General features: G+C 44.1%; 1 protein-coding gene across 1 annotated transcript; it reads left to right on the forward strand.

The window, feature by feature from the left end:
- The first annotated feature begins 4450 nt into the window (after positions 1–4450).
- LOC141099974 (protein NYNRIN-like) lies at positions 4451–10183 on the forward strand. The gene is made up of 3 exons (XM_073588111.1): positions 4451–7997; positions 8781–8934; positions 9024–10183. The coding sequence occupies exon 1, from the start codon at positions 4471–4473 to the stop codon at positions 6319–6321; it is 1851 nt and encodes a 616-aa protein (XP_073444212.1). The 5' UTR covers positions 4451–4470; the 3' UTR covers positions 6322–7997; positions 8781–8934; positions 9024–10183.
- Positions 10184–12250: the final 2067 nt, after the last annotated feature.

Raw genomic sequence — 12250 nt, forward strand, 5'->3', positions numbered from 1 at the left:
CGAAAACAAGTTGTAAAATCATTTGTACTGCGCATGTCTGTAAAAAGTTTAAATTCTTTACTATAAAAGACGGAAGCCTAACTGATAAGCCAGAGGCGTCTTGGAGGCATCCCGAGTTGTACCATACAGCTGGTGTTTGTATAGTTCTTCTCCACGGAGCTGATTTAATTAGAGACATATGATGCTTCACACCCAAGAACATCGGTCCTTCAGATGAAAGAGTAATCTGAGGGATCCCGACAGTTTCCTGGCGCCCGAAACAGGGACCTGATATAGGCACCTCTCCAAGACCACCCGGCTTACGGACCACTCCTGTTACTGATGAAATTGTGAACAGCAGACCTAAACACCTGGCCAGGTAAGAGATCAATTTTTCTCTTCTCTGCTCTTCATAATCTATCATTATAACTGAGGTCCGTATAAAGGGGAATCTAGTAGAGGAGGGGGCCGTAAAATCAGGTCCATATAAGAACTCTGAGGAAATCGGGTGTGACACGCATATGTAATTCCTGTATCCCTGTCCGAATGAGAGGCTGTTGCAGATTCTGCCTGTGCACAGCTATTTTTAGAAGAAGAACTGATGCAAATCATAACGGGTATGGTGATTGGACATTTGCAGGGACAACCCCAGACACAAACATAAAAAAGTTTCACCACTTCAAGAAGGGAGAACAGTGGTGGGTATTGTTAGCATTGAATACACATGTCCCATTGAGTGACACGCTGAGAGGTCTGACATTACGGAAGATAAGGCTGGGTGAACAGTTCATACTGCGCAGCCCGGACGGACAAGTTTTTCACAATAGACGATTCCGCACTAGGAATAGAGGAGGTTGTTGAGTGACTGCCTTGATTTGAAGGACTGTGGAAAGTAGAAAAATAAGCTGCACAGTAGGTATTCGTTCAAAGAGTGGTGATATTGCCTAACTGGGTCATGTGACTGCGTCCTTCCGGGGAGGTCACCGCCTAAGCTTAAATCAACACCCTTTACGGATAAACCTTGTGACAGATAAGAGTGTGATTGAATGAGCACAGGACTGTGAAATGAGCCTGTGACAAGATATGACTGAAGAACCCCGATAGATGGATACTTTGTTTACAATCCTGTGTGTTGTGGGAGTATTTCTGTTCGGATGCTACATAGCATATAAGTACACGAAACACGTAGTACACCGAGGAACAGACACTCCATTTAGCCTGTTAGCACCTTAGGAAGAAGGTAACGAGGTATAGTAGAGCCTAGTCTTGAGCTTACCCAATACACCACCTAAGGCAGGGGACTAACAGGAAGACAACAAGAGAGACAGGATAAGAATAAAAGATAAGATGGGGAACAGTCAGGGAAAGATACCTGAAGAAGGAGATTGGTTATGTGATATAATTGAGGATAGATATGGAAGACGTGCAGCAAGAGACCTAGAGAAGGTATTAAAAAAATTCAAGGTAAAAGGGAAAGAGGCTTTAAATGAGGATAAATGGAAAGAAATAAAAGACACAAAGTCAGGAAAAATTGCAGATGCGGGATGGGGGGAACAGGTTGAAGCATGTTTAAAATGTTCACAAGTTGCTCAGAGGGAAAAGTGGGCATATAATGAGAAGACAGGGAAATGGATACGTTCAAAGAAGGTCAGAAAGACAGATGACCCAGTGGAGGAAATGCGTGAGCCTCCACCCTATCCAATCCCTTTGTCAGTGCTACCACCAGTACCTATGGCTCCTGCCGCAACTCTCAGTTCACCCCCACCACCTTCCACTGGACTGTACCCTGATGTACAATCACCATCACCTGATAATGGCAATCCAGGATGGGTTTGTAGTAATTGTGGTCAACAAAATCCAGACTGGAGAAATACTTGCCTAGCCTGTGGAGCACCCCGTTACCACCACCCTAGCAGGTTAGCCCCTGTTAGGACTCAAAACACCCCTTTTAGAGAAGTGGATGACCAAGGTGTTACCCGCACCAGACATATTCAGACCCTTCATTACACTCCATGGTCTGCCCCAGAATGTATGGCATTATTGTCCAATGCTCCAGATCCAACTACCTTTCCTATGGCGTTTGCCCGATATATAAGACAGGTACTGACTGTACACAGAGGGACTTGGTTGGATGGGGAAGACCTATGTAGACTGAAATTACCATTAACTACCCAAGGGGAGTTCTCACACATTATCGGACCAAACAGACCGCCTGATGATGACCAAGAGGGTAACCTTCGAACTCAGGCTTCAAGAGAGCCTTTCTTAACCGCCCTTGATAATTTTATGCAGACAAAACAGAGACAGAGAGGTAACATGACAGCCATACCGCAGAAACCGGGACAATCAGTAACCGATTTCTTCCGGATATTGGAAACAGCTTTCCAAGATGAGGGTCTTGACACCAATAATGAGGGAGTATCGAGACTATTGGCAAAAGCCTTCATGGAAGGGTTACTCAAAGAAATACGAGATCCCCTGAAAATAAGCACCCCCGATTGGAGATCAGTACCTGATGCCCATGGATTAAGACAAAAAGCTATGGGAATTGAGCTAGATGTACAGGAAAGGAAGAATGCACCGCCAGCAAAAATAAGAGTAGCGGTGACTCAGTTTGATAATCAGGGAAATCCAATAAGTGGGGCTAGGAGGAGAACTTTTACATGTCACTATTGTAAGAAGCCAGGTCATTTCCAAAGAGATTGCCGTAAGAGGAAAGCGGATAGAGAATCTCAGCCTAGAAGGGAAGAACCTACTGACTGACTAAATGCAATTAGAATGAAACTCGACTCTAGGGAACCAGTAGTTAAAATTCAGGTAAATGGTAAAAAGGTACCCTTTCTATTAGATACCGGAGCAACCTCTTCGGTGGTCAATGACAAAGTAATAACTCCAGATCTCCTTTCAGAGTATTCGACTTTTGTCTCAGGATTCAGTGGACAATCTAGCCTAATTCCTTTTAGCAAACCTTTACCAGTTAAGATAGGACCTAAAATGTTCCTGAATAAATTTTTGTTTGTCAAAAGAGCACCAATTTGCCTATTGGGAGTGGATGTCCTAAAGAAATTGCAGGCAGACATCAAATTTGCTGAAGATGGTACAGTACATCTTACTATCCCAGATGAGGATGAGGATGCTCTTGAGGCTTGCATGATAATTCAAGCTCTCGAGTCACAAAATCCTGATGACACCACATCACAACCATGGGACCCAGCCCTAGACAAATTACCTGATACCTTATGGGCAAAAGGGAATGCGGATATTGGTTTACTTCCCGTGTCCCCAGTTGTGGTGGAGGTGCCCGCAGACACAAGATTGCCACAGCTGCGGCAGTACCCTATCAGTGCCCAACAAGAGGCTGCTATTGAGGCACAAGTCACTGATCTTGTAAACAATGGAGCATTGGTGTCAATTAAATCACAAGCTAATACGCCATTGTTTCCTGTCAAAAAGAAAGGAGGACCAGGTGATGCCCCGAAATATCGCATGGTACATGATCTGAGAGAGATAAATAAGGTTCTTGTTCCTTTGACACCAGTAGTACCTAACCCACACACGCTATTGGCGAAAATCCCTAGTCAATCGAAATGTTTTTCAGTGATTGATTTGTCAAACGCATTTTTCTCAGTGCCCCTCCACAAAAGCTGTTGGCATCTGTTCGCTTTTACATTTAAGGGCAAACAATATGCCTGGACCAGACTGCCACAGGGCATGCAGCATTCACCCACACTGTACACGCAGGCATTGCAGTCTGTGTTGGCCGGCTGGCCACATCCACCTGATATTGTGCTCTTACAATATGTGGATGACCTGTTGCTTTGTGCACCTGATGAGGCTAACTGTAGAATCCATACACTTTCACTACTGATGTTTTTATCAGACAATGGATGTAAGGTCAACAGAGAAAAATTACAGTTTTGCCAACCAAAAGTCATATTCTTAGGACATTGTCTATCACATGGTACCCGACACTTAACCAATGACAGAATCACAATTGTACAACAAATGAAGGAACCGACAACCCATAAGCAGTTGAGAGCATTTTTGGGTTTAGTTTCGTCTTGCCGCCAATGGGTCATACATGCTAGTGAACACATGCAGCCACTGTATGATTGCATCAACACAACACCTTTCCAACTGACTGACATTGCACGAGACTCATTCCAGTATCTGAAGAAGGCCATAGTGTCAGCCCCAGCATTAGGTATACCTAACTATGATATACCCTTTCAACTGATGGCCGCTGAAATTAGAGGGCATGCTACTGGCATTTTGACACAGAAACATGACAAAAAGAATAGACCCCTTGCATACTATTCTGCCAAACTAGACTCTGTAGCACAGGGAACACCATCCTGTGTCAGAGCAGTCTCTGCAATCGCATTGCTGCTTGACAAAGTTTCTGATATTGTACTGGATAACCCACTAACTGTCTGTACCACACATGACATATACGGTATCCTGAATCAGGTTTCTTCTAAACATATTTCTATGGCCAGACAACTCAGATTGCAATGTGCCTTGCTTATGCCTCCTAATGTTACGTTTACCAAAACTCAGAATCTGAATCTGGCTACATTGTTGCCAATTGCAGATTCTGAAGGGGGGGATATAGATGAGAACACATTATCGCTTTCTTTTGAGCCCCCACACGAGGTTGAACATGATTGCATAGAACTGATGCAGCAAGAAGTTGTTGGCTTGCCCAATGTCACTGACACACCATTGTCAAATCCAGACTTTATATTTTTTGTGGATGGCAGCAGATATGCCGATGAAAGTGGAAAATTCCACACAGGATATGCTGTGGTGTCACCACATGAGACTATTGTAGCAAAGGCACTTCCACCCCACATGTCCGCACAAGAGGCTGAGCTGACAGCTCTGAATGAGGCATTAAAACTTTCCAAAGGAAAAACAGCAAATATCTACACTGACTCAAGATATGCCTTTGGGATAGTACATGATTTTGGGGTTTTGTGGCGCACAAGGGGTTTCATGACAGCAGCAGGAACACCCATAAAACATGCCACACTGATCAGAGAAATCCTCGAGAATGTGGCCCAGACACAGGGGGTGGCCGTTATGAGGGTGCCAGCACACACCAGAAAAGACAACATGGAAGCAAAAGGCAACGAAAAAGCAGACCAGGCGGCGAAGCAAGCTGCCTTGGGGACTCCAGAAAAAGTAAACATAGTGCACAAGGATGCATCAGAATTGTTTACAGACTTACAAAAGTTCCAAGAAGACTCCGCTCAGACGGACAAGGAAACTTGGGAAAAGATGGGAGCTAAGAAGACGAACGGAATGTGGAAGAAAGATCAGAAGTACTGTTTGCCTAGGGTTTTGTACCCAAGGATGGCAGAAGCAGTTCACCTTCCAACTCACATGTCCGCCAATGGAATGACGCGCCTAGTCACGAAGGTTTGGATTGCTCCTGGGTTTGGGAAGGTGGCGCAGCTACACTGTACTACCTGTCCCATATGCCTAGCACACAATCCCGGACAGGTGGTGAAAACTCCACTGAAACACAGTCCTAGGCCGTTATATCCCTTCCAGAGACTACAGATCGACTACATTCAACTCCCCAGAAGTGGACCATATGAATATGTTCTGGTGTGTGTTGACATGTTCTCTGGATGGCCAGAGGCCTACCCGGTGAAAACGGCTACAGCTCGAGCTACTGCAAAGAAACTGGTGATGGAACTAATACCACGATTCGGTGTCCCTGAGACAATTGAATCAGACAGAGGTACACATTTCACTGCTGAGGTAATGCAAAATGTCATGCAAATGATAGGTGTAGAACAGGCATTTCATACACCCTACCACCCACAGAGTTCAGGGAAGGTAGAAAGAATGAACGGGACACTGAAATTGAAAATACAGAAAACCATGGAGCAGACCCATAGACCATGGCCAGAGTGTCTCCCATTAGCATTATTCTCAGTAAGGTACACACCCACGGGGAAAACTAAACTGTCACCCTTCGAGATACTGTTTGGAAGACCACCAAACACAGGGTTGTACTACCCACAGGTCTTAACACTTAATGTGGATAATTTGACAAGTTATGTAATCCAGTTGCAAAAGCATTTAACTCAAATGCATTCTCTAGTTTTCTCTTCCATTCCAGATCCAGATAGTGTGGAAGGAACTCATTGTCTACAACCTGGTGATTACGTATATGTCAAGAAACACTCCAGAAAGACCCTTGAACCCCGATATCAAGGACCTTACCAAGTACTCCTGACAACGCCTACTTCTGTTAAGTTGGAGGGACGACCAAACTGGATCCACGCATCACATTGCAAACTAGCCACAGGAATTAACAAAGCATAAGAGTGCATAATGTTTTGGTTTGGTTTTGTTGCATTTTCTGTAATAATGGTAGCTGCGTGGGATAGTTTAAATTCTCCAATGTCCTTGAATAATAAGTTTATACAACATCATGAAAAAATACTAAATGATTGGTCAAAAGACACTCAGTCTCCAGCAGATTGCTGGATCTGCACACATTCACCAGTATCAGCCACTAGTATTCCGTTCCTTGTTATTCCTGTGCCACCCGAGGAATTATTTGCCTGGACCAGTTGTTCTGATACACTCGCTAATAATGCCACAAATAATGTGAAGTTATGGAACACAACTGTTGGAATACCTATTGTGGGATGGGTAGGATACCCTTGGTGGCAGGGTAATCTTTCAGGAAGTAATACTCACCTTCAATATCTGGCATATAAAGGGGGGGCTTGGGTACCCAGGAATAGAACTCGATTAACCTACCTGGGGCAAATTCCAATGTATAGCCTACAAGTTAGTTTTAGTGTAACTTCTCACTCTACTGACGCCTTTAAGCCAATACTGCTAGAAAGAAGGTTGCATAATACGTCCTGGGAGTATTACAATTTATTTCCCCAGGGCAATAATGAAACTTGTTTTAATATTTCAGGTAATATGCCTTGTAACGAGTTATCTGGATATGAGAAAGGAACTCCCACCTGTGGAAATCCCGATGTAGGGTATTGTAGCCCTTTAGGACAACTTCCAAATTGGTGTATGCTTCAGAATGTATCTGCGTTCATAGATTTAGTCCATAGACTGGTACTACAACATTCAGCCCTATGGGACCTACCTAGTGACATGTACTGGATATGTGGAGACAATGCATATAAATGGTTGCCAGTAGGGGTAAGAGGTACTTGTACTCTGGGACGTTTGACTCCGGCTACCTTTATCGTTCCAAGCCAACAATTAGATATGAAGGCAATACCCAAACATACATTATACAAAAGAGCTGCTGATAATACACCTCGTCCCTCTGGGAGACCACATATAGTGCAGATGAGTGTGACCAATAAAATTGTCAGCTCTATTTTTATTTATCCTATGATCACTCAAATGTGGGATAAATTAGTCAGGGCTACAGATTACTTAGATGACCAAATATGGGATATATTGGATATATTGAACACCACCGTTGCTGTCCAAAATCAGCTCATCATAGTCACTAATCAGCATACCATAGTATTAGATTATTTAACTGCAGCGCAAGGAGGTATGTGTCAAGTCATCGGACCCGCTTGCTGTCATTATATAGATCCCAACAGTAGTTTAAAGTTAAGATCAAAAATAGAGGATGTTCAAAGACTTAGAGATCAGTACGATAAAGACAATGATCGTACTAAGGATAGTTGGTGGTCAGATACATTCTCTTTTCTTAATCCAGCCAATTGGTTTAAGGGTATTGGAGGCTGGATAGCTGGGATTATACTAAGTCTATTACGTATTGTTGTTTGTATCTTCGTAATATATGTATTTTTTAAACTTGTTTTTTGGTGTTTTTCTGTATGTAAGAAAAAGTACAGGTATAGATGAAATAGATAAATTAATGACAGAACATATGCCAAAATTGATAACTGTTTTCTTTAGGTTTCAGGATGACATCTCATTTCTGGCATGAAGGAGCGTACTCTTGTGATGACAGACGTGGCCTTAGTAACCAGGGGATGGAGAAGGTAAAAGAAGATGCCTGTCTCCCTCAGGCAACCCGTCGGCCTGGGATAGTACCTGGTGAACGAGCCACTATCAGCTGTCGTTGCAGGACCCAGTGTTCCAGATTGATGAAAAATGAAGATGTCAAAGGGGGGAATGATAGGAACTGAAGGAGTTAAATTGAGTTCTGTCTATGTTGCATTCTCTTGTTTAAAACCTTATCTTTTCTTCGAGGAGATGTCTCAGACATCTCCCTTGTGAACCAAGGTCAAATACCTCTGCTTTTTCGCCTAAATGACTTTCTTTGTCGAAAACAAGTTGTAAAATCATTTGTACTGCGCATGTCTGTAAAAAGTTTAAATTCTTTACTATAAAAGACGGAAGCCTAACTGATAAGCCAGAGGCGTCTTGGAGGCATCCCGAGTTGTACCATACAGCTGGTGTTTGTATAGTTCTTCTCCACGGAGCTGATTTAATTAGAGACATATGATGCTTCACACCCAAGAACATCGGTCCTTCAGATGAAAGAGTAATCTGAGGGATCCCGACAGATGTGACCCATGGTTTTACACTGCCATCATTTGGCACAGGCCACAAGCTCCTCATCCTCCTAGCCAGCCAAGTTATTAAGTGTAGTTACTTGATACATGAACTATTGTGACCCTGTGTATCTGGGCTAGATGGGCCAATTAGATATGCCTCCCTGGGTAGAAAGCACACCCCAGAAAGCCACATGCCTATGCTACTGGTAGCAAATTTGACATATCAAATATGTGAAATTGATAATATTTCCTGTCACATTGCAGTGGAAGATGTGATGAGACGGTGGTGTAGCATCCGCGACCAATACAGGCAGGAACGGCAGCAGCGGTCCAGGAGTGGTGATGCGGGCTACGTAAAGAGAAAATACATCTATTATGACCGCCTCTCCTTCCTTGCCCCTATTCTGGATCTGAGACCGTAAGTAGATACCTCACACCACATTACACAGATACTTTACAGGGCCAAAAATATTGATTTATTTTTGGCTCTGTTCTATTTCATAACAGAACTCAGTCCAACCTTACGGATAGAGGAATGGGCTCAGATACAGAGCCCATCATTGATCCTGTAGGGGATGAGGTGGCTGGCCCATCTTCTCCCCCTACAGGAAGCATGGGTGAAGAATCCTCTCAGGAGAACCCATTGCCTGCGACACAAACCCCACCACCAGGACCGTCTGCTGCTGCACCATCAGCCATACTGGAGGAGCAAGACAACATGAGCAGCAGCCCAACTGCCCAGATCCGGGACTCCCCAGAGCCTGCTGGACCATCCCGGTGAGGACGAAGAAGGCGCCAGATCCCTGCCAAGATACCCGGACCAATGTGGACACAGGGGTCCTCAACTATCTGGCTAGAGTGAATACAGATGATGGTGAGGAGGCATACTCACGTAGCCTGGCCCTTTATCTCCGTACCCTTTCCCATGATGTGAGGCTCCGTATTCGAGGATGTTTTCAGATCCTGCTTGATGCAAGCACACCCCCCAATACCCCATATGAGTTGCTTGAATATCTGGAGAGGTGGCAGCTTTCATCCAGAAATCTAATGTGCCTTAGACCACCCACACAGATGCTTGCTCAAGCAGGCTCTGAGAATTCTCAAATACGTGGGCCTACACCTCACCCCCTTCCTCCCCCTACCCAACCTTTACAACACCAGCAACATATATCTGCCTCTAGCCAACCCCACCAATATGGCCACTTTTTCCCACCCAGTGTTGGAGGCTAGTCCCAACCTGGTTGGGGACGACATGGCTATATTGGTTTGGTATGAGACACGGGCCTACGCGAGCCAACAAGATGCGCCTGTTCCGTATCACTCTGGCCAGTACCAAGCCCAATCCCAGGAGGCAGTACAATACCCACATCATGGGCAACAGTATGCTCCCACACAGGGTGATGTTGGGCAAAGTAGCCAGCAGCAACCACAGGTTGGTCTTCCGCCTTCTCCTTCCCCAAATTACCAAAATTTATAATGTAGCCATTTTGGTATTGCATTTTGTTGTATTTTTGTTTTTGTATGTGTGAAAAATTTTTGTGAAAAAATGTTCACATCTGCAAAAAGGCCAATTTGCCACACTGCAACAGTTCTTATATGGCAATAATATGTTTTGATTTAAAAAAAACAACCAAAAAAAAGGGTCAAGTAAACATTTGGCTACTACATTTTACGTCTCTGTCTCAATTCTAAAAAACAGTGTCAGCAAACTAACATACGCTTACCAATGCAATTAAACAGTCATAGAATCTGAAGGTGTAGAAATATATATATTTAGACACACATAAACCACAAAATTATAACATAGATACAGCATGCTCTTGCCAAGACGTTTCCCCCTCAGGTGACATAAAGTAATTTGTGAAAATATCACGCACTTTGAGGCCAGAGAGCGGTCTACGTTGAGGGTTGATAGGTAGTGTCGCCCTACGCACATTGGCCAACCCACACACAACACCACCAGAGGAGGAACAATCATGTATCCTGGTGAAGTTATGAAGAACCACACAGGCTTTAACTACTTCATTAACATTTTGTTCACTCAGCTGAATGGCAGACTGGAGTACCCGCCATTTGGCACAAAGAATGCCAAAGGAACACTCCACCAGTCGCCTAGCACGTGATAGGTGCATGTTAAAAATTCTGCGCCTGTGGTCAAGGTTGCGCCGGGGATATGGCCTCATGACATTGCATGTTAACTGAAAAGCCTCATCTGCCACAAGGATATAAGGGACAGATTCTTGAGTGGAGCCTGGTAGCTGGCGTGGTGGTGGTAGATCCAACTGGTTGGTACGTAGCCGCCGAGCCATAATGGAAGTATTGAAGACTCGAGAGTCTCCCGTCCTTCCATAGGCCCCAATGTCAACAATTATAAACTTATATTGAAGGTCGGCCAGAGCCAACAATACAACAGAAAAGTATTGTTTATAATTGAAGAATTGGGAGCCAGAGTTTGGTGGCTTACGCACCTGGATATGTTTGCCATCAAGGGCACCAATGCAATTAGGAAACTGGCATTCCTCCTCAAAGTCCCTTGATATCCTCAACCAGTCTTCCATCCTGGGCTCGGGCATGACGAGTTCATGTAGTCTTGACCATATTTGACTACACGTCGACCTGACTATGCCAGAAATGGTAGATCTTTCAATCAGAAACTCATGGTGTAGGGCGGCATAAGACAGGCCAGTGGACAGGAAGCTGAAGAACAACAGAAAAGGAACCTTTTAGAATGCACAAATTAAACAAAAAAAAGGTACATACATACAAAACTTGTTATGAATTCACATCTAATAACACACACATATTTTGTTGCACAATGACTAAGTGATATTCAGTACATCTTACACATAACATTTAGGTCTGTAAGTTTCAACATATCTGGAATAAGATGAGGGCATTAAAATTTTTCCATGAAGCAAAAATAACATACTTTGGCCAACACATCATCAACATAGAGAATGTGGTTGTGTAGTACATCCGTAATGTGAGTAGAAGTCGCTCCTCTGCAGATATAGCTTTGCGCATCCTTGTGTCCTGAAAGGTTATCCCAGGGCGCACTGTCTCCAAGAGTCGATCAAATGTTGCAAGGCTCATGCGACAGTATTGGTAGGATTTAGCCGGTTGCTCCCGCAGAGAAGAATAGAGGCGGTGAAAATGACCTCTTATGAGTCATTGCCTCAAAAGTGGATGGACTCACATGCGTCTCCTCCACCGCAGATCCACTATCACTGGGTATAGTTGACCAAAGCGGCGTGACAAAAGCCAGTTGAAGAGAACCTGCTCAGTTGTGTTGAAAGTCAGACTGTCTGACATGTTGCACATACAACAGCAACACACCTAGTGAAGGCAAGGTCACAAATGGACAGAATGGAGGCAGCTACCTGTTCCTGAGGCAATAAATAGGGTGCAGGCTAATGATTTAAATAGTTAGCAGGCCTCAAAACCGTTAAATGTCCATTTTGCAAGCCGGCGAGAAAATTTTGCCATACGGAAGCCATACGGATTACATAGGGATCACATACGGATGCTGACATGCGCAAAATACGCGACCACACCTTGCTTATGGATGACATATGAAGGACTATTTAGGGGTCATTCATCCGTATTACGCATGTAAACTACGGACCGTATTTTGCGTCAGTTAGTGTGACCCTGGCCTAACAGGGAGTATTCCTATCACATAGCTGTGGTCACATGACCGCTCGGTCTCGCTGTCGACAATGGACAATTAATTT

This window comes from Dendrobates tinctorius, unplaced genomic scaffold (assembly GCF_039654945.1).
Source record: "Dendrobates tinctorius isolate UK_male_01 unplaced genomic scaffold, ASM3965494v1 ptg000103l, whole genome shotgun sequence".
In the NCBI taxonomy this organism is placed as follows: domain Eukaryota; kingdom Metazoa; phylum Chordata; class Amphibia; order Anura; family Dendrobatidae; genus Dendrobates; species Dendrobates tinctorius.